The sequence below is a fragment of the Chamaea fasciata genome, unplaced genomic scaffold (assembly GCF_029207755.1).
Source record: "Chamaea fasciata isolate MVZ Bird 193981 ecotype frontalis unplaced genomic scaffold, bChaFas1.0.hap1 SCAF_6, whole genome shotgun sequence".
Taxonomy (NCBI): domain Eukaryota; kingdom Metazoa; phylum Chordata; class Aves; order Passeriformes; family Sylviidae; genus Chamaea; species Chamaea fasciata.
This window is the reverse complement of record NW_027094091.1, coordinates 14,701,731-14,728,389: the sequence shown is the minus strand read 5'-3', so window position 1 is coordinate 14,728,389 and position 26,659 is coordinate 14,701,731. Positions and strand designations below refer to the sequence as shown.

General features: G+C 40.1%; 1 protein-coding gene across 1 annotated transcript in view; it reads right to left on the bottom strand.

The window, feature by feature from the left end:
- The window catches only part of LOC136290980 (complement C1q tumor necrosis factor-related protein 7), a 75,365-nt gene extending 62,155 nt beyond the window's left edge, over window positions 1-13,210 (bottom strand). The window contains exons 1-3 of the mRNA XM_066185485.1: window positions 13,121-13,210; window positions 12,016-12,261; window positions 7,039-11,212 (exon numbers count right to left, since the gene is read on the bottom strand). Of these exons, the coding sequence (XP_066041582.1) occupies window positions 10,581-11,212; window positions 12,016-12,253 (870 nt within the window). The 5' untranslated portion in view covers window positions 12,254-12,261; window positions 13,121-13,210 and the 3' untranslated portion in view covers window positions 7,039-10,580. Of the gene's footprint in view, window positions 11,213-12,015; window positions 12,262-13,120 lie in introns of the transcript that reaches the window.
- Window positions 13,211-26,659: the final 13,449 nt, after the last annotated feature.

The following is a 26,659-nucleotide window of genomic DNA, read 5'->3' as shown; positions in this document are numbered from 1 at the left end:
GATTAGGGTTAGGGTTAGGGTTAGGGTTAGGGTTTGGGTGAGCTTTTGGGTTAGGGTCCGGTTTAATGGTTCACGTTAGGTTTAGGTTTAGGTTTAGGGTTAATTGTATGGTTAGGGTTATGTTAAGGTTAGGGTTGGGTTAGGGTTAAAGTTAGGGTTAGGTTTAGGTTTAGGGTTAGGGTTAGAGTTAGGGTTCGGTTTAGGTTTAGGGTTGGGTTTAGGTTTAGTGTTTGGGTTGGGTTTGGGTTAGTTTTAGGGTTAGGGTTATGTTTAATTTGATTTTTAGCGTGAGGAGTAGGGTTAGGGTGAGGGTAAGTGTTGGGTTAGGGTCAGGGTTAGGGTTAGATTTACGGTTACGCGTTTGTGTTAGGGTTAGGGTTACGGTTAGGGTTAGGGTTACGCGTTTGTGTTAGGGTTAGTGTTGGGTTTCGGGTTGGAGTTCGGGTTAGGGGTTTTGCTAAGGGTTAGGGTTAATGTTATGGTTGGGATTATGGTTTTGATTAGGATTAACCTTACTGTAAGCGTTAGGTGTTATTGTTTGGGTTAGGGTTAGGGTTAGGGTTTAGGGTTAGGGTTAGGGTTAGGGTTAGGGTTAGGGTTAGGGTTAGGGTTACAGTTAGGGTTAGGGTTAGAGTCAGGGTTAGTTTTGGTTTAGGGTTTGGGTTTGCGTTCTTGTTAGGTTTAGGGGTTAGTGCTAGGGTTTGGGTTAGTGTTTTGGTTAGGGTTATGATTAGGGTTATGGTTAGGGGTTAGGGTTAGGGTTAGTGGTTTTGGTTAGGGTTCGGGTTAGGGTTAGGGTTGGGTTAGGGTTAGGTTTAGGGTTTGGGTGAGGGCTAAGGTTAGGTTTAGTTTTAGGGTTAGGGTGAGTATTAGGGTTAGGGTTAAGATTAGGTTTAGCGTTTTGGTTATGGTTAGGGTGAAGGAGAGAGCAAGGGTTGGTGTTATATTTAGCATTACGTCTAGGGTTTGGGTTTGGGTTTGGGTTATGTTTGGGGTTAGCGTTAGGGTTAGTGGTTTACGTTAGGGTTTGGTTTAGGTTTAGGGTTAGTGGTTATGGTTAGGATTGGGGTTAGGGTTTGTTTATTAGTTTCTTATCTTACAATTTTCTCTGTGCCTGACTGAGATGTTCACAGCTGCTGAGACACAGGACGACGCCCCCCACGATGGGAGGTCGCTGCCTTTTATACAGATAACTGCGTGTATATTATTTACAATTATGTGCCAATGCGTATTACCTATACTAAATGGGTCAACTCTACTCTGACCCAGTCTCCTTTTACTACTTTGTGCCACTGTCACCAGAAGATGGACGCCAGGGGAGAAGAAGGAAGAACTCAGGGCAACACCCTAAATCCTCCATCTTTTTGCCCATGCACCTACGTACTAAGAATCCTAAAACTACAAAATTTTCCACCCTGTGACACACTACACTACTGTCTGTCACATCTTTGTGACTTGTAATTCTCCTCTCAGTGTTAGAAGCTTTTTTCCATGGACTGAAGTCAAAGACGGTGTCTCTCTGGGCTCTGTGCCGGGGTCTACAATCTCCCTGTACAGATTCCAGACTCCCCTGTACAGATCTCAAACCCTTTTGCTCGGGTCCCAGACCTCTCTGCCAAGGTCTGTGGCCTCCCAGGGCACTCAAAGGAGTGCCCTGGACTCCAACACCTTCTGTCCTCAGTGAGGGGAGGACATCACCAGGGACACTGAGCCCACTGCCCGTCCTGTTCAATACTCCGGCCAGCAGCCAGGCTCAGCTGTACATCAATGTCAATGTGACCAGCAGGACCCTGAGCAAGGCTCTGCTGGAGCTGCAGGCACGGAGGCAGCATCAGGAGGCATGGGATGCCCTGGAACACTGGATTGCTGCAGAAAGGGAAGCAGCAGTCTGAGGCAAACGGGAAGGGAGCCCGTTGTCTGCCCCGCACAGACCCCCCCTGCCCCCAGCCTGCCCAGCTGGGAGCCCAGGCCCTCTGCGGGCAGCCGGCTACCCCCAGGAAACGTCCCTCCTGCTTCAGGCGGGTGCTATGGGGGCTGTTCTGGTGTCTCTGCCTGCAGTCACAGCCCAAGGAGTAAAAGTCAGGGCACTGAGAGCAGGGAATGCTCCCAGAGCCTCCCTCCCTGCAGGACTGCAGCTCACATGGTGCTGCCAAACTCCTGGGAGTTGGGTCAAAACAGGAAGAGGAAGACGTGCAGAACGTAGACAAGGACAATGAAGAAGACGATGATGAAGAAAACGAAGAAGATGATGACAAAGAAGATGAAGAAGTCAACAAAGATGAAGAAGACGATGAAGAAGAGGAAGAAGAAAATGAAGAAGACGAGGAATACAATGACAAAGACAAAGAAGAAGAAGCAGCAGCAGAAGAGGAAGAATACTTTGAAAAGGTATAGAAGAAGAAGAAGAACAGTAATAGGAATAAGAATTTTAAAAATACATAGAAGTAGAATAAGAATAGGAATAAGAATCTTAAAATATAGAAGTAGAAGAGTAATAGGAATTCAAATTTGAATTGAAATATGCATAGAAGAAGATTAATAAGAATTTGAATTAGAAAATTCATAGAAGAAAAGGCAAAGAAAACTAGTAAGAAGTATAGAAGAAGAGTAGTTAAAAATTCATAAATGAAGATGAGATCTAATGAATAAATAAAATTTCCCAATAATTTGTATTTATTCTCTATTGTATATTTACATTACTGTCTGTGATATAAAAACACGAATACACAATATGTTGTAGTTAGAGGATATTATTCCCAAGAAATTACCAAAGAAGAACGGAACGATTTGTTACTGAAGAATTTTTACATTTTTTCTAATAAGTTTTGTAAGGCACAAGGAAAGAGTCACTGGATTTAATTTCCTGTCTCTCAGAGGTACTGAAGTCTTTTCACTCTCTGTGCCAGGGAGTGCCCTGGAAGCAGTGAGTGCTCAGCCCACAGCGGGAGAGTGCCCGGCTGGGCCAGCAGGGCCAGAACAGTGATTCCTAAATACAAATCATTTATGGAAGAGACTGGTTCACTCTGTTGACTAAAGAGGGGTGTTAAACCTCTAACTCAGAGTATATGACAACTTTCCAGCAAGGAAATTTCTTTTTTAGGTTAGTTTAGAAACCCTTCACTCTGAAAAATATCCCTGGAAACGTCATGTAAGGATAAAGCCTTGAAGTTGATGATTAGTAGCCAGTTTTCCTAGTGCTCTCTGTGTTCCAATGCATTAAAGTACTTGGAATAACTACTGGAGACGCATCAAGGGAACAACACTGCATTATTCTTTATGGGGGACCTTTACAAATCAGCATCAGCCTTCTTAGCTTGTCATTTGGGGGAAAAATTACAGGAAACATAGCAGAGCTAAAAAAAATATCATTTCTCAGATGCTGTTATTGGCAAACAGGCTTTTTGGCACCCCAGGATTAAAAAATGTATCAGTAAATAATCAGAGTAAAAGTAAGACAAATCATAACTTCCTAGAGTTATCAATATAATTTAATATTTGTGCAGCAGAAAAAAAAAAGATATGAAGTCTATGATAGTTTCACAACCAGCTTATGCTGATACGAGGAATAGCAGAAATGTCAGCACTGTGAGATGGTTTGTGGAAATGTGAATTGTCCTATATACCATGCCTAATTTTTGTAGCTACAAAGGTATTTAAAACTCTCCTGTCAAATCTGGAGAGGAGTATTTTCTGCTGCACTGAATTGTTAACAAAATAATTTCTTATGTTAACATGGGTATTAATATCTCTAGTATGATCAGAATAAACAAAATTGAGAATACTGAATGGAGTTATTTTACCCATTTATAATTGTCTGTAAATAAACAGTCCCTATAACATCTGAAGGTCTATTACTGCAAAGTTTTAGTACTTGGAATCACATGAAAAGAGATGGAAAAATTGTTTCTCCTTTCTGAACACTATATTAAGAAGGAAACCATGGGGAGAAGTAAACACTGTAGTAAAAAGAGATTAGGAGTATGTGTTTTTAATTGTAGAAAGAGGAACTGTCATAGCTAGAAACATCTGTCATGACAAAAGCTTTTAGGAAAGAGAAAGATATGTAATAGGGGGACAGGTTTCTTAGGGTAACATGCACTGCACACATCTCTATTGTTTACTAAGAATCACTGCATGTGGGACTGTGGAAATGATCCAGTGGGTAAAACTTCTTTCAAAATTTTGGCAAGAACTCAGGTTCAAGATCTTGTTTTGCCAGTAAGTCTGTGTCAGAAAAATATTCTCCAGTATCAGAGACAGTTGTACAAACACTTTAAATAATGGACAAATATGAACACCATTTATGTAAGGAATACTACTTTGAGAGCCTTAAGGAGTAGTCAGGAACCTCTGCTTAGTAGGATGGAAAGCTGCTTAGAAACACGTCAGTACAAAGACTCTGTTCACAGGAGACACACAGAATCCAACCCATGTGTTTCCTGGGATGGAGAACAACTCATTGATCTCGGTCAGCATTATAAAAACAAAGGCCAGCCTAATGCCGTTGATTATGCTGGGCAGCAGACTTAGTGCTCCACATAAGGTGGTGTAAGCTTTTTCTCTGCTTTTTTAGGTGTGACACTGTCACACTTGACCATTAATTGCTGTTTTGTCAATGATGTCAAGGCTGGCATTTAGACCAGGCAGAATAGAGGAAAGCTTGTGGTGCCCAGGATACCCCAGGAGCAGGCAGGGGCATCATAGGCCCCTTGTTCAGAGTTAAAACATTTTAAAACTCAACAGGGGACAATGAGCAATGGAGTTATTTCTCAGGCTTGAGGATAATACAAGGTTTGTTTTGCCATATACACCTCTTAGTGCCTGCCTTGAATCAAAGGCAATATTTGTAAAATCAACAGAAGGGAAAGGGCAAATGTTACAAGCCACATACAGCATTTACAGAATAAGAGTACATGTGCTGTGTTCTTAGAATAGGAATTTAGGTATTATGTGCAACCCTACGGTGATCCCAGTTTCACGGAGGTTACAAACAAGAAAGAACAAACTGCTCATCTTTATTATTTTTAAGCTGATCGCATCTTACTCCAAGGTGACAGAAATCAAAAATAACATTTCCTGTAATTTGTCACATGCAGTTAAGAAGTCTGTGTTCACACATCAGAATGTCTGACAAAACGTGCATGGAAGGGAAATCAATGTCAGTCATAGGCAAGTTTTCAGATAATGAGAGAGATTGTTGCTCAGCCCAAAATTTTTAAGTTCTTTTTGCTTTCTTCTGAGCCTAGACATAACACTTCATTGAAAGTGGTGGAAGAAAAATCACTGCTGGTATGTTTCGTTCATGCAATTCACTCATTTCTGAAAATCCCACCTTCTTCTTGCAAAAAATTCACTTAAGTTCCCACTGAGAGCCATGATTCATTTATATTTTTCAAGAACTCAGTATTTTTGTCCCTTTGTTAAGATGGCACAAACAAGGTTATACCAATCATCTCTACCACAGAGATGATTTTACAAATTCGGCCTTATATTTTGTATTAGATTTAGGATTTAGGACAGGTTCTTTAAAGCTGAGCTTCTCTGTTCTCATCAATCCACATCTTTCTAATTTTGAGACATGTAAATAGCCAAATTAAATTATTCCAATTTTTCCACTTAGCAGATTGTTCTGGAAGAGCTGACATTTTATTTAACTATTGCTATCTGAAAGTTAAAGGCTTGACTAAATTAGTAACTTAGATACAGGTAATGTAAAGACATGGGTACCTCCTGATTCCTTCTTTCTTAATAAAAGTCTCTAATACAGGGTCATCCAAACAGAGATCTACCCAACCTATTTCATTGCACTGGTAACAGGAGAGCCAACAGCTAGTCTAACCTGCACAGTTATCTTTAAACGTTTAGAAATTAAAGTCAGGTAAGAAAAATTTTACACTAATACTTGCTGCTGCAAGAACAATCTGCATGGAGGAAAAAAATCTCCTTAAAGCTCTTCCAGGAGGTAGCTGCCAAAATTATACTCAGAATTGAGGAATATGAGTGAAATAATCCAAGACATCTTTCTCTTTGTGAATATTTGCTATTAAAAGATGTGAGTATAATTTGTCTAATTATTTTTTCTTTTCCCCTAGGTAGTAACTTTCATGAATTGATCTGATGTATGCAGGTAGGACAAGACCAGGTATCAGTGACTGAGGATTTCATGACAGTAGTTTGAAATTTCTTCCTGTGGATATGAGGAAGAATTATACCTCTGAAATTCAGAAATGCTGATGTAATCTCAGTTGGGATGTTGACCTAAGGAGTTACAGAAAAATGTATATGACCTCTCAGTGCTCTCTGAGCTGAAGTCTGGATAGTGTATACTGAAAGGAATAAATTGTTTCTTGAAAGCATTACTCATTGGTAAAAACAGTGGTATATTGCTTTCTCAACTCTATTTTTTTCCTGTTTAGTTTCATGTATTATTTCTTGGATGGGACTCATCAGCGACTGAAAGATGTATTCAAAGCAAGCCCCATTTCCATATACAACTGAAGTTCCTGCTGACCAAATTGCTTAGTACAGCACGAGTATAATTATTCTGAATATGAATCACCTGCCAATGGATAAATAAATCAATAAATAAACCAATCAGTGAAAACCAATTTATTCAGTAAATATCTTTGTGAATGAATATGAACAGAACCTAGAGGGTGACCTGTGGAAGGTAAATAGAGTATTAAATGAACTGCAACATCTAATGTAACATATTTGGTGGGAAATGAAATAAGTTGCTTCCAGTTTTGTATATTTTTGCTTATCCTAATAGTGCCTAAATGGTGTTAGGTAGATTTAAAAGATATGAAGAAGGTAGATAATGTTCTCAGTACTCATGTCCATTAGTAATTATTTCCTCTATATTGTCTCAGCATTGTAAAACCCTGAGAATTTATTGCTCCTGAAAAAATTGTATAACAGTCTAATAACATATGGACATGAATATCAGTAGTCAAGAAAGCGAAAGCATTTATTCTGTGTGACATACTCATAAAAATTTGAAAATGTAGATTAATGTTTAGTTAATTATCTAGGTTAGAAACATTCAGCAGTGGAATATATGAGTAACTTCTTCCTTTATGTCACTCTACCAAGCATGAAGAGAGTCTGAAAGAGTAGATGATTGTGGAGAGCTGTTTTGTTTCAAATAACTTTATTTTTCCTTATTTAACTTTACACACATATATACCAAGTAAATATATACATACTTTTACTTAAGAATCTCAGGAATACTGATGTTCTTAATATTTGATGGCGTCCTGATGGTTTGAGGTTTGTATGAGTTCTTGCAGCCTTGATCAGAAAGCCCAAGAGTTGGTACTACAGTAAATACATGCCTCCTCCTGGGAGTTTCTCCTGGTGACACTTTTTTCTCTCTGTGGACTGTAGGCAAAGTCTAGATGACTAATTTCATCTGGATGCCTAATTTTATATGCCATTATGGCATGTGTATAATGACCTATATATTTAGTGGAAATCATTGATTAATTTCAAATCTGATCATAAAGAAATTTTGCTCTTTGTTTTGAAACCAACCAGACCTCCCTGTATACTGGTTTGAATTGTGGGAAGACATCAGCCCAAGATGTTTTGCATATAAATTTAAATTTAGACAGATAGATATCCCAAATGCAATATCATGTCATCAAATTTGATATATTTTCAAATTATATACTAGCAATAGCAATGATTTACTTTAGGATAATCTCTTGAGACCCTTAATGAGGGCAGGGATACATCGTACTTGTGTACATATGTCGTCCATATGTGTAGTAGAACTAGTGTTCTTGTCAAAACCTGTAGAAATAATCCAACAGAATTACTTATTTTTAACTCTTCATAAAATATTAAACTGTTCAAAAAAGTATAGAATCCCAATAGGAAAACTTTGGGAGACTAAGTTACTTTTCGATCATTGTACAAACATAAATCTAAAATTGCTAAGAAAAGGAAAGCAATAACTCTTGGTTTACTTATTCCCATGATGTCATTTTCAACATGGGTGTGGTTAAAATACATCTTTTATATTGGATTCATTTTTACAGATTTTTACATGGGAGCAGTTTGCTTATAGTTAGGATTGCAACCAGGAATATTTCACTATAAAGCTGTATATTTTCTCTGTTTAATTGAGAAAAAATAATTTTTTCTGAAATTTTCCAGACGTATTATAACTAAATACATTTTTGTAGAGTCTGGAGAAAATCAGTCATACTCTTTCCTTAAGGCTGAGTTTACCAGATTTTCTAATGCTAATAAAACTGATTTGTTACTCCTAACATAAACTTTATACTGATTCAAATGTCATAAACCTATTTCCATATTTTATAGGATAATCATCTAATTAAAAAATTCTATTAGTTGCTTTTGCTGCATGATATATATTCTGGGTCCAGTCTTGCATCTATTGAATAATGCTCCCTGGAAGTCATGGACTTGATATGGTCCTTGTTCTGTCCTGTGGAATTCAGTGCAGGCAGCACTGAGCAATGCCATGGTTTTTGTGCCTCAGATAGGCACTGATGGCTGTGGAGCATTGGCATCAATCATAATTGTAAATGATGATTGGACTGCAGTTTGCACTCATATTGTCCTTAATTTGCAGATGTATAAATGATTGTACAGCAGGGTGATAAACTGAATCTCCAAGTGTTCTCTTCCATATTTTTCACAGAAAGCACCCCTTGTGTGACACTAATAAATTAGATGTCTACTTAGAAAAATAATCTACTATTGTCTTCTATCAGACATCTCTCACTGTCAAATAAAATAATGGTTGTACAAGCACTGCCAGTTTGATTTGTGGTCAGGCTTTGCACCTGTTCACTGCATAAAGCAACAGTCGTGTGCTCACAGCCATGAATGCTGATGTGGGAGGAAGTGGAGGCATGGGTACAGACTGATATTCCTTGCATAACCATTGTGCTGGCTCTGCAACCTCAGCAGAATTTTTGTGTCATTTTGTCTGGTTGTAACTTTCTTAGTCCATCAAGTACGTGGAAAAAACCTAGAAATTTCCTTCAGCTTTCATCATAACTAAAGTGGGTTCAAGAGCTGTGCAACACAGACCACAAACATTTAATGTTATCTAAATAACTGTTATAAATAGCAGGTCTCTATAAATCTGGGATGAATAAAAGATTGTAAATTAAGAGGACCCAATGAACGATTGCCGGTCTTGACTGTTGTTGAATGCTGGAGAACTCATGATGTTCCTAGATATTTTTACAGTGATTGGTTGCTGCCACTGGTAAAATGGATTCCTCATTTCCAGTGGGGATTGATAGTTTCCCACCAATGGACCTTGCTGTGCTCCTATCTGATAGAGGGAGGTGCCAGGTACTACCAGCTATTTTATCTCCAGATGGGTGCAGATGGTAATTAAATCACCTCTTAACCTCACTGACAGGAAAAGTTAATTGACCTTGTTACATCTCTTGTGTAATCCCCATGAACAGAAGTATAAAAATTTTTTTGCAACATTGAAGAAAATTTTTGAAGCACTGAGAGTAGTAGTTGCTTCCTAGGTAGACACTATTCAACTTTTAGTTCCATTTATCATTCATCCAAAGGGCAATAGCAACAGCTTACTTTTATTACTCCTGTTTAGCTGATAATCCATGAGCTCCCATGTACCTTTTCCAAGTTCATTGATTTGCTGAATGCAGTTTTTCATCTTGTGTGTGAACTACATTTATATCATTGCATTTGGCTGTATTGAAACATCTGCCTTAATGATGTGACTCACTTAGTTTCATATAATTTCTCTGATTAGTGGTTACTCTCCTGTCATTTTTGGGCATCCACAATTATTTTCAGCAAAAAGTTTATATTTTTTTCCCCACATATCTCATAAAGATAGTAAATTTAAATAATAGCAAAGTCACTTGGAATTACATTGAAAATACCCACTGAATACTGACTATCTCCAAGTTTTCAGATCTTCCAGTTTTTAATTTCTTTATATGTTTGATAGCTTTTTTCTAATCCTTTATGGCTGCTATTGAGTAGTCCTCAGCTAGTACAAATCTTCATGTAGTTATTGGGAGGTTGGTTAGTTATGAGTGCTATGTATTGGTGTAAATATCAGATGGGACTGTTCTTGTGACCTGTGCAGTGGCACCCTGAAACAGTAATTCCTATTTTATTCCTCTCCTATCTGTTTTTATTGTATTGCCTGTTTTAAAGTGACCAAAGATGATATTGCAGTGAATTGTTCGATTTTACTTTAATGTAATATACAAAATATCCATTCTAAATTGCAAATTAATACATTTTGTATAAAATTAAATGTACAGTATCTTAAATTTGTTTAAATAGTATTATAAACATAATTTTAGGAAAGAGTCAGTCCTGGAGTGATGCAGTCTTTTGTTAATTACAGTTCATTTTTATATCCCTCCTGTTCATTAAAAAAAATCATCTTAGATTCTAGAAACATCCTTACAAGCTCATCTTTCGTTCCAATCAAAACAAGAATGAACTCCCAGATTTTTTTTCATTTCAACTTTGTTTTCCCCACACAGATGAATAAAATCCTGTGCTGAGGCCTCCAGTTTGAGTGTCATTTGACACCTGCTTCAGAGCTCATCTTCATCTGATAAAGCATCAAGGTAATCTGCATCAACATATAAGAGAAATCCAGAGAACAAACTGTCTGCCCATGTTGGATCAGAAAAGAGCCCATTTTGGTCAGTGTAGAAGATTTCAAGCCATACTTCATCTTCTGGCTGAAGGTAGATCACTGTGGATCCAGAGGCTACGTCGTGGTTGCCAGTGTTCGCATCGAAGGTCTTGATCCGGTACTTCCCATTGTGAACCAGCCCAATGGCAAGGTGCTTGTTTGCTAAGGTGATATCATAGGAAAAATAATAAATCCCTGGGATGGCACAAATGAACTTCCCTGTGGACGGGTTGTAATGCTCCCCCTCATTGAAGAGGACTTTATTGAATACAATTGGCAATCTTTCTTCTGGGTAGCTCGTGGTGATGCCGACAGAAAAGGCAGATTTCAGCACTATCTTTCCACATTTGCAGACCCCTGGTGCACCTGGCTCTCCTCGGTCTCCTTTGTCTCCCTTAGGTCCAGGTGGTCCAGCTGGACCTACTTCACCTTTGGCACCAGTCAGTCCTCCAGGTCCTTTCTTACCAGACTCACCTTGGTCTCCTTTCTCTCCAGCTGGTCCTAGTGGCCCAGTCTTTCCTCTTAAACCTTCAAAAACATTTTAAGTTAGTTAATTGTTGCACGTATCACCTCAGTAAATGATTGTGTGGCCTACTGTGTGTGCCTGAACAAACAAGAAAAACATGGTCAGAATTTCAAAATACTCTAGAAATACTTTCAAAATTTTCTGGTAAGTTTGCAAAAGCAATGCCAGTTTCGAACCAGACTTCACAGCCTGCAGCTCCTTTGTTTCTATATTCCTACTTATCTTCATGTGCCTTGATTACGCATTAAAGAATTTTATATTTAATCAGCCTACTGCTGCCTAAACTACAGGCGCTGCTGATGGCAAGGACAGCAGCATGACTACCTACATGGCAGTACTTGTGCACTAAGTATTTCCTACAAATAGAGCACTTTTAGTGCATACCTAAGCACCTGCTAATCTTTTATGCCTGGCTAATGGCACAGGTGGGACTATTTATTTGACACCATGCATGCTTCATTCTTCCAAATTTTTTTGCATCTCTGTGAAGAAAGGTTGTGCATAGACATTTCTTTACACTGATATAAGTATGTGTATATTAGACACATCTAAAATATATGTGCATACTTTTTTTCTCTCACTATTTTTATCTGTGCGTCACACTTAAACCCACACAGGCACATACACACATTCATCATATATATCTAGATATAAGTGTATATATATATATATATATACACAGATAGATAGATAGATATAGATAGATAGATAGATAGATAGATAGATAGATAGATAGATATAACAGTGATGATGAAAAGTCTTGCTTTCTTGTCCTACTGTGTTAGGTTACACAAATATTCAATACCTGCACTCCCTTTTTCCCCTTTTTCTCCCTTCCTGCCATCTCTACCATCTCTTCCTGGAAGACCAATGCGTCCGTGTGGCCCCGGGGATCCGCTGGCTCCAGGGGGGCCAGCAGGGCCTGGCAAACCCGGGATGCTACAGATATATCTGGTGTAGTAGTTTTCTTCTTTGGCCTGGCTTTGAAGAGGTTGTTCGCTTGTGTAGATGGCAAAACTTGTAATGTACAGCAACACAAACATTATCAGATCTGGAAAAAAAATTAATAAGACACTCTAGTCACATGCAAATGACTCTGAATATGCAAATAAGTGTACATTATGCACAGGTAGAGGTGCAGACTTCAGCCTGGAATTTCTGCATTACCAAAATCCATGTAGGAGACAAGGAGGAAAGTCTGTCAGGTTGGAGTTTTTTCTGGGCACTGTATGTGTTGCTGTATGACTTTCAAGTAAGTAGCTGTAGACTGACATAGTGTGTAAGTGGTGATTATCAGCTTTTTGGGGCCAAATGTTGACATGTGAAAAAATAATCTGGATTTTTTCAATGCAAAGACCTTTGATTCCATCGTTTATTTTGTCTTTGGGCCCTATCTAAGCTTTACAGATAAAAGCCTTCTTGCTGGAGGGAGTTGGTCTGTACTAGAGGCATGTGCCTGTGGTGAGGATAAAACTTACACCTTCATTTCATTTTGAAATTTGCCCTTACGGTAGCAAATGAATCTCTATTTTAAATAACCGCAGTAGAAACTTGCTGAAGCTGCAGAAAGGATGGCAGTTGGAGAGCTACAGCTTCAGTGCCTCTTGGAAACAGCACAAATAAACACTTCACCCTAATTGGTCAGGTGGAACCAGGCAGCTGCCCTGCCCTGCAGGGGATGGTGGAGTGTGAATAGGCTGCTAACAGGTAGTTTTTTAAGCCTGACCTGGGCTGTCATATACAATGAACTGTGTTGCAATACCTTGCAAGAAAATTGGTTAAATCCTTAAATATAGTATTTGGATGTTTTCATAAACTATTGAATGTCTGGAAAGATTTCTCTGTCCCACTGTATACTGGGGTACTAAAGAAAATCAACTGTACTGTGACATGTTGAGTAATTGCAGTACCTGATATACAAAGGTGTCTTAAATTAGTGTTGCATCAGCAGAGAGCCAATCATGGGTCAGGTGAGAACCTACACGTCAAGCTGTTTTTTCTAGTTCCTTTGCTGTCTTCTCAAAAAATTTACGTGGGTTTTTTTTTTTTCATTATTATTGGAGCTGTCCATTCCTTCAGTTAATTTACAAGCATTCAAGGAAATTAGAATCCACTGATTTCTGTGGGGAGAAAAAGAAGAAATAGAATGGATGATTGAGAAAAATATCTGTGAAATGCAGTCTTTTTATTTACAGTGAATGATAGACCCGTAGGACCATTAAGGTTGGAAAAGACCTTTAAGATAAGATTATGAAGTCCAGCCATCCACCTAATACTGTCACCATGTTCATCACTAAACAATGTAAAATCCACAGGTTTCTTGAACACTTCCAGAGATGATGACTTCGCCTCTTTGCCTCACAGCCTGTTCAAATACTAGTCAACCCTTTCTGTGAAGAAAGATTTCCTGCTTCCCAATCTAAACCTCCTGTGCCACAACTTGACTTTATTTCCTTTCACCCTGTCACTTGTTCCTTGGGAGAAGAGACTGACCCCCACCTGGCTACCACTTCCTTTCAGGGAGTTGTAGAGAGTGATAAGGTCTCCCCCAAACCTCCAGAATAAACACCCCCAGCTCCCTCAGCTGCTCCTCGCAGGACTTGTGCTCCAAACCCTTCATCAGCTGTGGTCCCCTTCCCTGGACATGCTTCAGCATCTCAATGTCTTTCTTGAAGTGGGGTTCCAGAGCTGAACACAGGATTTGAGGTGTGGCCTCACCAGCGCCAAATACAGGGGAACAGTCACTGCCCTGGTCCTGCTGCCTCACTACTACTGGTACAGGCCAGGTGCCATTGGCCTTCTTGGCCACCTGGGCACAGCTGGCTCATGTTCAGCTGTTGACCATCACCCCCAGGTCCTTTTCTGCTGGGCAGTGTTCCAGCCACTCTGCCCTCCAGCCTGTGGCTCTGCCTCGGGTTGCAGGACCTGGCACTTGACCTTGTTGGACTTCACACAACCGGCCTCAGCCCACTGATCCATCCTGTCCAGATCCCTCTGCAGAGCCTTTTGATCTAGAAATTGTTGTTCTCATTCTCCCCTCTGTGATACTGATTGGCATTAACTGATTTCTTTTAAACCCCAAGCCATTACATTTATTTGCAGTTCATGATATTTCAACTGGTATATGGATGGCATGGTCCGAACTATTCAGCAGGGGAAAGATCAGCGTATATGTATATATATGCATGTACACATACACAGTCTTCATGAAGAATCTTTTATTTTACGAAATGGAGAATTAGAAACTGTTATGGTGTCAGTGGTAATGCAGAAAAAAGGATGAAAATATTGTATTTGGAGAGAAATAAACAATGCTCCAAAATTCTCTTCAGTGATATATATTCTGCTTTTCATTTTAGACATCTTGCATTAAATTGGCAGAAACCAAACTATTAATTTTGCTGTCATTTGATCAAGCCTTACCATACAGTCAGGCACAGCAGTCTCCACAAATGGATTAGCATACGAATGCTGAACGTTACAGCAGAGCAGCAAGTGATAACTCCAAGGCAGTTGTTAGCTACAAGACAAACTTCACAGTGATGTTTGCTCTGATATTCTAGGAGTGAACTAAAATAAAACTCATGGATTTTCATAGGACTTAAATTAGGGACAAAAAATCTCTCTGCACAAAAGAAAAACTTTAAACACCTAGCCAGGAGGGAACAGCTTGGAGGCACTTCAAAATGCATATGCATTTTGACAAAGCTGATGGATAAGAAGCAGACATGACCTAAGGATCAAGGACTGGAAAAAAAGATCCTGCCCTTTGCCAGATGAAAGTCTGAATCAGTAGGCTAGATGTTCCCACACTGTGTTGCATGTAAGCCAGGCAAAAATAACCTCAACAATTGCTAGTTTTGCCTGTGTCAAGGATATTTTACAAATCAGAATAAAAACCTTCACACAGCTGCTCCTGTCACTGGCTGGCCAGTACCTTATTGATGTGTGGAGTTGTCTCCAGCTCCCAGACCTCCCCTGCTGTTCTTCTCATGTGCCTACAGGAAATAGTGTGGGACATGTATTTCTGAAAAGACCATGGGCAGAATGTAATTTGGGGAAGGTGAGGGGAATGGGGTTGTTGAGATAGGGATGTGCTTTAGATGGCTGGGGCATTGTGTTTGGAGAACCAGTTTGGGAAGGAGAAGGCATAGAGGACAGTATATGGAGCTTTCATCTCTGTGTTGGGGGTCTTAAGGAGTGACAGTGCGGTGTAGCTGACTGGTGGGAATGCAGTAAGGCAAACAGAGCTGGGCTTGGGAGAAAATTATGATAATGGTTCAGGTGATGATGTTTACAGACCTGAATTTAGTCTTGAGGGAACACAGAAAGCTGCTTCCAACAGTGGCAGCCAAAAATAACATGTGGGAAACCATGCATTAGGCCAGAGAATCAGGACTTCACTTGCCCTTTGAAGTCAGATTCTTGCATTTCTTTGTGCATAGCACTAGTCATTCTAAAAGGAGGGGAAGTGCCTGTCAGTTATTGCAGCCTCTTGGAAAGAGACTCAAAAAGGAATCTCAGGCCAAAGAAGGAAGTACAGTGTTGAACCCATGCCCCCTATTTCCCAGTCAGTGCCCTAAAAGCACCACTGAAACATTAAAGGTGAAAAAGAACATACGACCTTGGCTTTTGAAATTTCAGGTTGACTTAGGAGGCCAAAATCAGATATTTCAGTTCACAGAGATTTGTAAAGTTAGAAGGTATAATACACTTCCCATATCACTTTCTCAGAAGTCACCTATGTTGTAGTTAAATATTTGTTCACAGAGAGTTAACTGGGAGACAGAACATGAATCATAAATAACACTGTGTTCTTGGCTTCTGGTTGTCCTTTTCAAAGATAAAAACTTTTGTCCACAAACTGGGGTAGGAAACAAAGTCATTTATATGTGCCAAGTGATTTTGCTCCATGGAAAAACGACATTTGAGGAATTCAATGTATTTTGCAAAAAACTGAAAGCCAGAATAAGCACATGGTATTCTTTAGAACAATAACAGACATCATCATAGCCATCACCAAAAATAATAATGAAAATTATATAAACTCAGGGTTAAAATAATGTTATTTCACATCTGGGAAATGGCATTTCAATTGGTTTCAAATCCACTAGGTAGAGCGAGAGTGCACATCAAGGCATTCACTGGAATATGATGGCGTGTTAATCAGTTCTAGTCATAGAATCATGGTCTGTGTTGGAAGGGACCTTAAAGATCACATATTTCCAGACTCCCTGCTGTGGGCTGGGACACTTTTCACTAGACCAGGTTGCTTAGAATCGTTTCTGAGACAGATTTTCCAAGTGAGTTCTTAAAGTCATCTCGTTCATTTAATACTGGAAAAACATGCAAAAACTTTTTCTGGACTTTGTTGCAGTCTGTTAAGGTGGCAGATCTAAAGAATCAAAAGCAGCATGGCCAGCAGGTCAAGGGAGGTGCTTATGCCTCACTACTCCACTCTTCTGAGATCCCACCTGGAATGCTGTGTCCAAATCTGGGGTCTGCAGGAAGGAAAGACATGGACATGCTGGAGCAGGTCCAGAGGAGGCCACAAAGATGATCAAAGGTCTGGAGCACCTCTCCTATGAACATGCACTGAGAGAGTCAGTACTCAAAGGTGAGAAAGACGGCAACAGACTTTTTCGTAGGGCCGGTTGCAATAGGACAAGGGGATATGGCTTTAAACTAAAATAGGATAGATTTAAAATAGATAGAAGGAAGAATTTTTTTATGATGATGGCAAAACACTGGAACAGGGTCTCCAGAGAGGTGGTCAATGCCCTATCCCTGAAAACATTCAAGGCCAAGTTGAACAGGACTCTAAGCAAAGTGATCTAGCTGAAGATGTGCCTGATAATTGTAAAGGGGTTGGACTAGACGAATTTTAAAGGTCTCTTCCAATATAAACTATTCTATAATTCTATGATCGCTCTTGAGAACATACTCTGTAAGTTAGATCCCCATTGAAGCCAGGGCTCAGCAGAGGCTTTATCATCAAGGCATTAGGAAATCTCGTTTTATTACTGGTATATTCAGACTATGCCATTATCATTTTTTTAAACTTAGAAATTAAGGGAATGTAAGAAATTCCCAGTTTTGAGACTTTCTGGTATATGATCTAATCTCTCTCACTTGTTCAACTATGTAGGGCTAATTCTAAAATTTATTAATTGGCATTGCTTTGAAACAAGCCTAGAGGATTTCCCATAAATCTGTTATAAATAAAAGCTGGGTCAAGCGCCAGTAGCTATTAGTCACAAGCTACCCTGGCTATGTTCTTACTTTTTTCTTGCCTTGCTAGTTTGGAATTCACTTCCAATACATACACACAGCTGTTTAGGCAGTAGAAGATGTGTTTTAACTTCCTTGTGCACAAAGATGTGGATGAGAAATTGTGATACTTGTGGGCCCTTTCTGTCTGCAGCCCTGGTAATGGATTAGTGCTAAAGAACAAGATAGTCCATATGTCCTTCGGCTCTCCAAATGCGAAGGCCCCAAATACCCCACACCACTACCATGAATCCTCACTGTGAGGTGCACAGACATCCCCCAACTCTCCCATCCAGGAATTGTAGGGTAGAAGAAACAAGGTGAATAAGGAGATGAGTCAGTATGAGAAGCAGAGAGACATCTTCAGCAATTAATTTGAAATCTCACTGGCTTTGCCAGTCTTTTCCCTATCAAAACGTGATCCACAAAAGTTAGCTGTGTCCACATGTCTGAAGGGTTCAAAGCTGCCATTCAATTTTCCACCACTACTTACCTTTCTACAAGGCCTCAGAAACAGGTGCTTATGTTTTGGCATGCCACACACAGCAGTTTCCTTGCTCTCTATGATTTTTATGCCATTAAAATATGAGTCTTAATGATGGATTTTTTTTTCTCCATGGATTTTACAGTGATCATCCACCTTCAGTTGCCCACAGCTTTATACATCTCCCAGCTTGTTTTGTGTAATGGGGGCTATGCTGAACTTCCAGAACTTCACCTGTAACACCACACCTTACTCTAATGAATCAAGACCACAGCTGGCTGTTACCACACCACAGTCTTCACATGGCTTTACACTGTTTTGTTTCCCTCATGTAAGAAGGTGAAAGTGGCCCAACAGTTTTTGAGCAGCTTGAACTTCTGATTCCCAGCACCAGAACTGATGGTGCCCAGAGGAATCAATCAGCCAGTGGGAAGGACCATTAGCTAAATATTTCTGAGAAAACAATCCTTAAAGGCCTCATTAGCAGTGCGGACATTTAGCAGTCTCACACACTCAAGTCAGTCATGTTTGAACAATCTTTGTCATAACTCTGTTGAATGCAGTCAGATTCTTCAATCATGTCTGAAGCCTTCATGACAAACTGAGTGCTTGTAATCAAGGCCAAAAGTATAATACCTTTGACTTTCAAAATATCACAAGAGTGGGAGCAATTTTATTTCTCAGTGTCTGACTTTAAACATAATCTCTCTAGGTATTTCCATTATTTGGAAGGTTGTTTTTCTGAAAAATGCCGGAGAGCCTGGTCAAGGTGTGTGTTGGTGAGATAGCCTGACTCAGCTGGGGGGAATTTTAACAAGAATGCTGGCAGGCAAAGCAGTTTCACTTCCAGCTGTACCAGAACACACAAATAAACCTGACAGAATTTGTTTTGACAGAAAGCCAAGAAGTAAGGCCAGTTTCTTACAGCTGGCAAGTAATGTGGAGACAATAACATGTTTACTTGTAGTGTAGAGAAAAATGGCCAGGATTTAACACTGGGAGACTCAGGATATGAATGTCCCTACATCTCAGGTACAGGCTTATTTGAAATGTTTTCTCTATTTTCTTAAAATAAAATGAGAAAAAGAGACAGGAGCCATAAATTAGAAGCTGTCTTCAGGGATGACCTAGAGTTTGAAGGGTTCACTACAAATCTGGACTGGAATACAGCATATGGCAGCCTGTAGGCATCTAAAGATGTGGATAGATGCCTGGAGCAGTGTGCCTATCTCCTGTGAAATGTCTTTCAGTTCAAGCAGGTTCCTCCTCTTGGTTTCTCTCCAGCCCTTACCAGGAAAATTTCCGTCTCCTGTCTTAGATCATTCTGCCTTGCCAGCCTTGTGATGATAGAAGAGAAATAAAAAACAGGCTGAGTAAACCGTTTTGGATGCTCTGGAAAGAGGAAAAACAGGGTGCAAAAATAAAATGTCAGACTACAAGGCACATGGGGACAAATAAGAACAAAAGTCATAGGCTCTTGCCACAGGTCATGGGGACAGAATTCCCCTGCCTTGTGCCTTGTGCTTGCTTGTGTTCCAACCTGGACTTTGGGAGCAGAACTCCTTAGAGATCTCCCCTCGTGAGAGCAATCACTTTGTATGGGAGTCACTGATGGGGGACAGCCAGCAAAGCAAGAACTACTTTGGTAACTTCACTGGATATTTAGCTGAATATGCTGTAGTCCCTGGGCATGGCTTTATTCTCATGCCCTCAAGGTAAATGTTGTTTATTAGATCATGGACCTCTGAAGATGGATCCTCCTTCACCCAATTGCTTCCTTGGTACAGCATATGTTCACCATGTAAGAAGAAAAATGTGAGGAGAAGAAAGCTTACAGACCCTCAAAAGGATACTCCTCCCCCAGCACATTGTTTTCTTCTGGAAGTTCATTAAATTATATCACCTGGCACTGTGCCTTTCTGAGAACTGTGTGGAAAAGTAGGCATCCAGCCAGGGACTACATTCTACATTGAACTAGGCAGAGACCAAAGGAGCAGTTTAAAGGCTTAGACTGCACTAAGCTGGTTGATTTTTCTGAAGCAAGTCGGGGAAGGTGCCCATAAATTTCTCTGACAGAGGGGCAGTGGAGGGTGTGATCTAGGGCAGGGAGCAGCCCTGTTCACCTGAGTGGCAGTCTCTTGTCCCTGCTCTGCTGTAAATTGAAAAGGATATCTGTCCATGACTTGACATGAGTAAATGTTTCAAAAATTTTTCAGTAAATTTTTTAAAAAAATCATCATAGTTAAGATAGCAATACTTTTAAGTGTACAGAGGGTACATTTGCAACACACCAAGCTGTTAGCTTTTCCAGGGGGAAAACTGGAAGTTTTTCCTACCTAGGCAACACAGATGCTCAGGACAGCAATGTGAGACCCAGGCTGTGCACACCTCACAGGGCTCAATGCCTGAGCAACCTGTGGCCATATCAATGCTGGCAGCTTTCTTGCAGAACTACATCCACAGGGCACTACAGTATGCACTGCCCAGAGTTAGCTGGAAGGTCTTGATCTTCTGAGCCTTGGTGTAATGTTGGCTTGGTCAAGAGCAGCAAAGATAGAGCTTCAACAAGAAACTGAAGTCAAACATAAGAGAGAGGTTGTGACAGTGAATCTGAATCTCACAGAAGTGTGAGTGGGTGTGTCTCCGCACAAATGATAAATGCATTTAAAAGCTGAAGTTTCACTGTAAATTAGTGGTGCTTGAACTTCTGAAAGCCTAAGGCATTTTGAAATGGCATGAGAGCTTTGAAGCCTCCTGTGATTTTGGAAGTGCCACCAACGTTGGCTTACATGCCCAGCCTCTCGGGCTGCCTGGGTCTCACATCAACCCTGGTGGTCTCCACTTTACTGCTGCAAATAGTCAGTAAAAACCTGGCTTCAAAATCAGTATACTTTCCTGACTCTGGCTGTTCTGAGAAAAGTCCTGTTCTCGTGGAGGGAGTCCACCTCAAAGATATTACTTCAACGGTATTACTTCCATATTTATATTGGAGCAGAAAAAGGAGTATTTGGCCTGGTTTAGTCACATGTGCAATTGTTATGGTTAATGTCAGATTCAGGAGATTGGAGCCAGGAAGACATAAAAATAGAATAAAATTTATGTAATGTCTGCTTTTGGGTAATAACAGGTTTTTAAAGTATGTCTCTTCCTGATTAAATCAGACCTTTTCTTTTCAGTAAGGTTGACCTCTCTGTGAAACAGAAGGGCATGCACATTAGAAAGACAGCTCTAAACAGTTTGAAGCTGCAAAATAAAATTGCATTTAAATTCTGTATGGTTTGATAGTTTCTTACTGAAACAAAGATTTCTATTTCCATAGAAAAGCAGAAGGGACAATGCACCCTTGCTCCCAGCAGACTTGCCAGGAGTCCTGTCTCCACCCAAGCCAACCCTTGGTATCTCTGGCACCCAACTGGTACCCAGCACCCACTCAGGACCGCATTTCTGCTTGATAAGGCTTCATACCTTGTGGAAGTTATTGTGTTGGGCAAGAGCTGGCTGTTCCGTGGGACTGGGAGCCATGGAACTCACAGGGAACAGGATAGCAAGGCAGGATCTCACCAGCCAGAGCCCATCCCCAGCAGGGACCAGGGCATCCTGGAGATGGCCAGAGGCAACTGTGGCATCCAATGCCAGACCAGCTTGTGGATGGGGGTCAGCTGGGCTGAAATGGGGTCCTGGACCATGGGCAGGGTAATGGGACACTCCAAGAGAGGCTGGCAGGGATTTCAGGGATGTCAGTGCCCACAGGGAACTGGGTGGTTTCAGGCTGTACTTATTCAAAGAAGAAGAAAGCATTGTGATCTTGGTCTGGCAGCATAAGTTCAGTCTACACATATGGAATTAACAGTTTTCAGCACAAAGCTTTCAAAGGTTTGTTTAATTCTATATGGATCTTTATGCCTCTCCCCACTGAAACATTCACTGAGCCACATGGACAACCTGTGTCCTTCAGAATCTTGTCTTGCTTTCATCTGTCTCCTAATGAGAACCATTTCTATGTTGGACTGTTTGGATTTGTAGAGTCTCAGTCCAGCCTGTTTAGAGTGTGTTTAATACATGAATTGCCATGTACTGTGAAGTGTCAAATTTGCTTATTTGAAAAAAATTTTTGGCTTGCTCTTACAACACATTGTAAAAATCTAAAATCTGTTTTAAGAGCTCTTTCATGTTGAAATAACACTGACAAATATTTTCCTCTGTATTTCTGGTTTGGACAACTCAGGCAGGCAGTTTTAAATTTTCAAGTAAAAAGGTTATGAAGAAAATGGAAGTATTATCTAATTTATTTGTTTTCTAATTTTGCAAACCTTGAAAATGAAAAACTCATGCTGTTATATAGAACTCTGGAGGAGATATCCACCTGTTTGGTTAACTTATATAGACTACTATATATCATAATCACATATGTCCTGACAAATCTTTAAAAAAGGAGAGGAGAGGAGAGGAGAGGAGAGGAGAGGAGAGGAGAGGAGAGGAGAGGAGAGGAGAGGAGAGGAGAGGAGAGGAGAGGAGAGGAGAGGAGAGGAGAGGAGAGGAGAGGAGAGGAGAGGAGAGGAGAGGAGAGGAGAGGAGAGGAGAGGAGAGGAGAGGAGAGGAGAGGAGAGGAGAGGAGAGGAGAGGAGAGGAGAGGAGAGGAGAGGAGAGGAGAGGAGAGGAGAGGAGAGGAGAGGAGAGGAGAGGAGAGGAGAGGAGAGGAGAGGAGAGGAGAGGAGAGGAGAGGAGGAGTTTGTCTTCTTTTGTTTGACACAAATTTGTCTGACACAAATTCACTTAGAAGAAAGACAGTTTTTCGTGTGATATAATAACTTCAATTTGATACACATAATAATTTGTCAGCCTGCTTCTATATGTACTGAAATCAAATTCAAATCTCTCTTTTATTAGTGGCATTTGATCAAATTCACAGAGAGGAAGAAAGAAAACAGAGCACAGAGTTTTCTTTCAGGAGATCTAATTTCTGTTCCTTGATCAAAAATGTCTATTCCATGGCAATTATTTAATCTTACATGATTCTATTTCTTCACCAGTAAAACAACAACATCAATAATGTCAGGGGTAATATTGCTCTATTGATGCAAAAGCAGGTAATTTCAGGAGCACTTTTCAGATTTTGCTTTTCTTAAGTAATTGTGAAGTGCCATTTTGTATTTTGAATCAATTCTCCCATGGGAGATTAAAATGGATGAAGTCAGCATAATTCTTACAGTTTTTTTCATTACGGTGTAGATGAGGTCTAGCATCTGATAACCGGTCATTTCTGGCAGAAGGTGTTTTCTCACTTAAGTTCTTGCAACAATAATTGGTCTGGTTTCTTTTGAAATGCATCCTGCCTGGGAAGTGTTTGTTTCCTTGGGTTCCTCCAGGGAGCAGCACAAAAAAGCAGCAGCTGTCAGTCAGCATGCCACTCTTCAGTAGGAAAGTCTGGCCTTTGTCTGGCAGGGGGCAGGCTTTACTTTGCATGTGGTGGGATGTGATTTCAGCACAGTCTCCATGGAACTTAAGTGGGCATTCCCAGATGGTCTGAAGGTCACAGAGTGTTTAGCAACCAGTTAAATCTCCTTTTCACTTTAATTTCCCCTGATCTCAGTCTGTCAACAAGTTCCACCTAATCCTGAATCACAGAGTGTTAGAGTCACCTTAGGATGTCCCCAGCCCAGCTGGTCTTCCCCTCACTGTTTGAGATGCCACTGGCAATAGCCTAACTGGAGCCGTCTGACCCACACAGCAGCATTAGTGTGACCCACACAGCCAGGAAGGGTCCATTTGGGTGACCCCAGGCTGAGTGATGCCCTGTGCCTGGGGGGTCCAGACACAGCATCACAGGGCTTCCCTTGGGGAAGCAGACGGGGCATGCAGGTAGCACACAGTCCTATCCAAGGGTGACACAGTCAGTCAGTGAGAACACACCCCAGGTAGTGGTATGTGCTGGGTTATGCCAAAATACATTTGTTTCTTACGAAGAGAAGTGATTTTAGAGAACCCTTTGCACAATTCCGTAATCAGTGAATAAAATTCTCTGTGATTTTACTGTCCAGAGTTTTCCTTGAGCTTCTCTCAAGTATCTCCAAATATAATTTACAACAATGACAATAAACTCAGTGTTATTTTGCAGTTGCAACTCCATGGCAGCAGACTGCCATGAGTCTTTTTTCATTACAAACAGTGACCTTGATTTAAATTTATTTCTTAAGAAATTCTGGCAAGACAGAGACAAGCAGTATGCCAGAATCTCTTCTAATGATCTGTCCCCCAGAAATTTCCTTACATAATTGTTAGTACAAATAAAATATATATAAAAAAGAGGAGTCATGTAGGGCTTAGAGCATATCAGCTTCAAATTTCCATCAGGGTAAAAGGGTTTTGCAATTTCCACTTTAATGGAAACCTACAGAGATTCAGAACATATTGACTTGCAAATAAAGTTGAAATACATAAAACATGGAGAAGCTTTCTCTTGCCTCGGTTAAAATGACCTTTCTTTCTATTTAAGTTTTATGGCACAGAATCAAGATGTAAACCAGAAAAAAATTATTATAATTTAAAGTCTTTCAGATCAGTTCAGGCAGTCACTTTTCCCTCCGCTGGGGCATATTTTCCTCACAGAAAAATAAGTGTATGTGTACATGTGTGTATGCACACATACACATATATATCTTTACATTTACCAGCCAAAGGAATCCGGTTTTCACTTAGCTTTTCTTCAGTGCCCTGGGGCATGGTGGATACATTTATGTAAAATATATAATTAAAGATTTTTTTTTTCTCTTTTACTTTAACTGATGGAATTAATTTTCTTTAATTCAGATCTATTCTCTGATGGCCTAAATTACAATGTACTTAGATTTGTTTCTAGCTGATAACCAGTAGGTTGACATGCAATAAGCTGTTTTGTTGGTTTTATCTTTGTTTTAGTTATCTTCATTGGGCACTGCAGAAAGTTCTAATTTGATATGTGTAATTTTGTTTATTGCTTGAATTACCCTGTCTTGGACAGGTAATTGCAACTGAAAACTCTCCTATGCTCAGAAGCCTTTCCTGCTTAGAATTCTCCTTTTCTACCTGTAAGATGCTATGGTTTCTTGTGAGTCTTTCTTCTCTTTTTCCTGTCTTTTGAAAAGTTTGAATGCATGTCTGTTCAAATATATATATATATTTGTACACACACTGGAAAGCTAAAAAAACAAGTCTCAAGTTTATTGGCTCATGGGAAAGAATATCAAAACACTTCATTTGGAGATGATTTTCTTGGCATAGCTGCTCTTTTATAGTTTTTATCTATTCTGCTTATGTTGTTAATGCAGGAAACTGGGTCTCTGTGGAAGTTCATGAGCCACTGCTGTTCCTTCTCAATAAAATTAATTGGTGTCCCAACTTGTTCTCTTGGGGCAATTATGAAATCAACTGTTACAGTCATTTCATTATGTCTCTGTTTTGGGATGGATGTTACCTGTGAAGGACTCTGGTAAATATGATCAGAAACCCTTCGAGCCCTGAACCCTCTGTCTTGAGCAGTGTCCTGCAGCAGGCTCTTGCACTGTTCCCAGAGATGTGGTCAGCACAGAGATGCTTGCCACAAGGTTTTCTGCCTGCCTCCTCTTCCAAACTGACATACTTCCTGAGTCCTTGCTTTCTTGTTGGACTCTCTATCCATAAACGTGGAATGAGCTTAAACTCTGGCTTTTCACAACATTTCTCATAGCTGGTACATTTGTTAAATTAATTATGCACGGAATACATTTGTTTCCTTAAAACCTTTTTATCCCCCTTAAATTTTTTAGCTCATAATTTCATTCGGTTCCTTCTATTTCTTGCTTTAAGAGGCACTGATTAATCTGTTCATTAGTATATTTTCTTTCTCAGAAATGTAGTAAAATTATGATAGCCACAGCTTCTTCTTTGTTGAATATTATAAATTTACAATTAAAAATTCTAGTCATTTATTGGTCTACCAAATTGTAAGAGCTGTTTTCCTGTAGTGTATTAGCATCAGTAAGCAAGATTCTGAATGACACACAAGAACAGTTTTCATGTTATGTCCTCAGATCAGCATAAACCCATCATCTCTAACAAAAATGCAGAAGTACAGCTGCAAAAATGCATCTGCCTGAATTGTGTTATTCAGCATCTGCCCACTGTAGCAATTGTCATTCTGCTAGACTCAAAACCCAAGGGAAGTAGTATATATAATGTTTTGCTAGGTGACATCAGTGGCTCTTACAGGAAGAAAAAAACCCTTTTGAGTTCATCAAAGCTGCATAAACTATGTGCTAATTACAAACAGCTCAAAGGACAGTCTTTCAAATACTGTGTAAAATACTGCTTTCATTGGCACACTTTTAACAAAACAATCATGATTTCTTAATACAGATGTGTTTCATTATTACTCAAAACCTAGTTTGTTTATTTATCTGTATTAACCTCAGACTGTCAGGTTGTCCAGGCCCTTGTTTTGCTCCTCACAAGCAGCCAGCTGTACACAGCAGTGTGACTGGTGACTACATGTCACGGTCACAGTGCTGGCTGGGTTACAGAGTAGTGACACTGCCATTGCCTGTCAGGGTGGCTTTCCCTCTTCCTCTCCTCCCCCTCCTCCTCTGTCTACCAGCACAGAGCTCCCCTCTCCTTGCTGGGCCCCTGGCACTGACGAGCTCTCTTACCAGCCCCAGGAGCCCAAAGGTCCAAATCTGTCCTG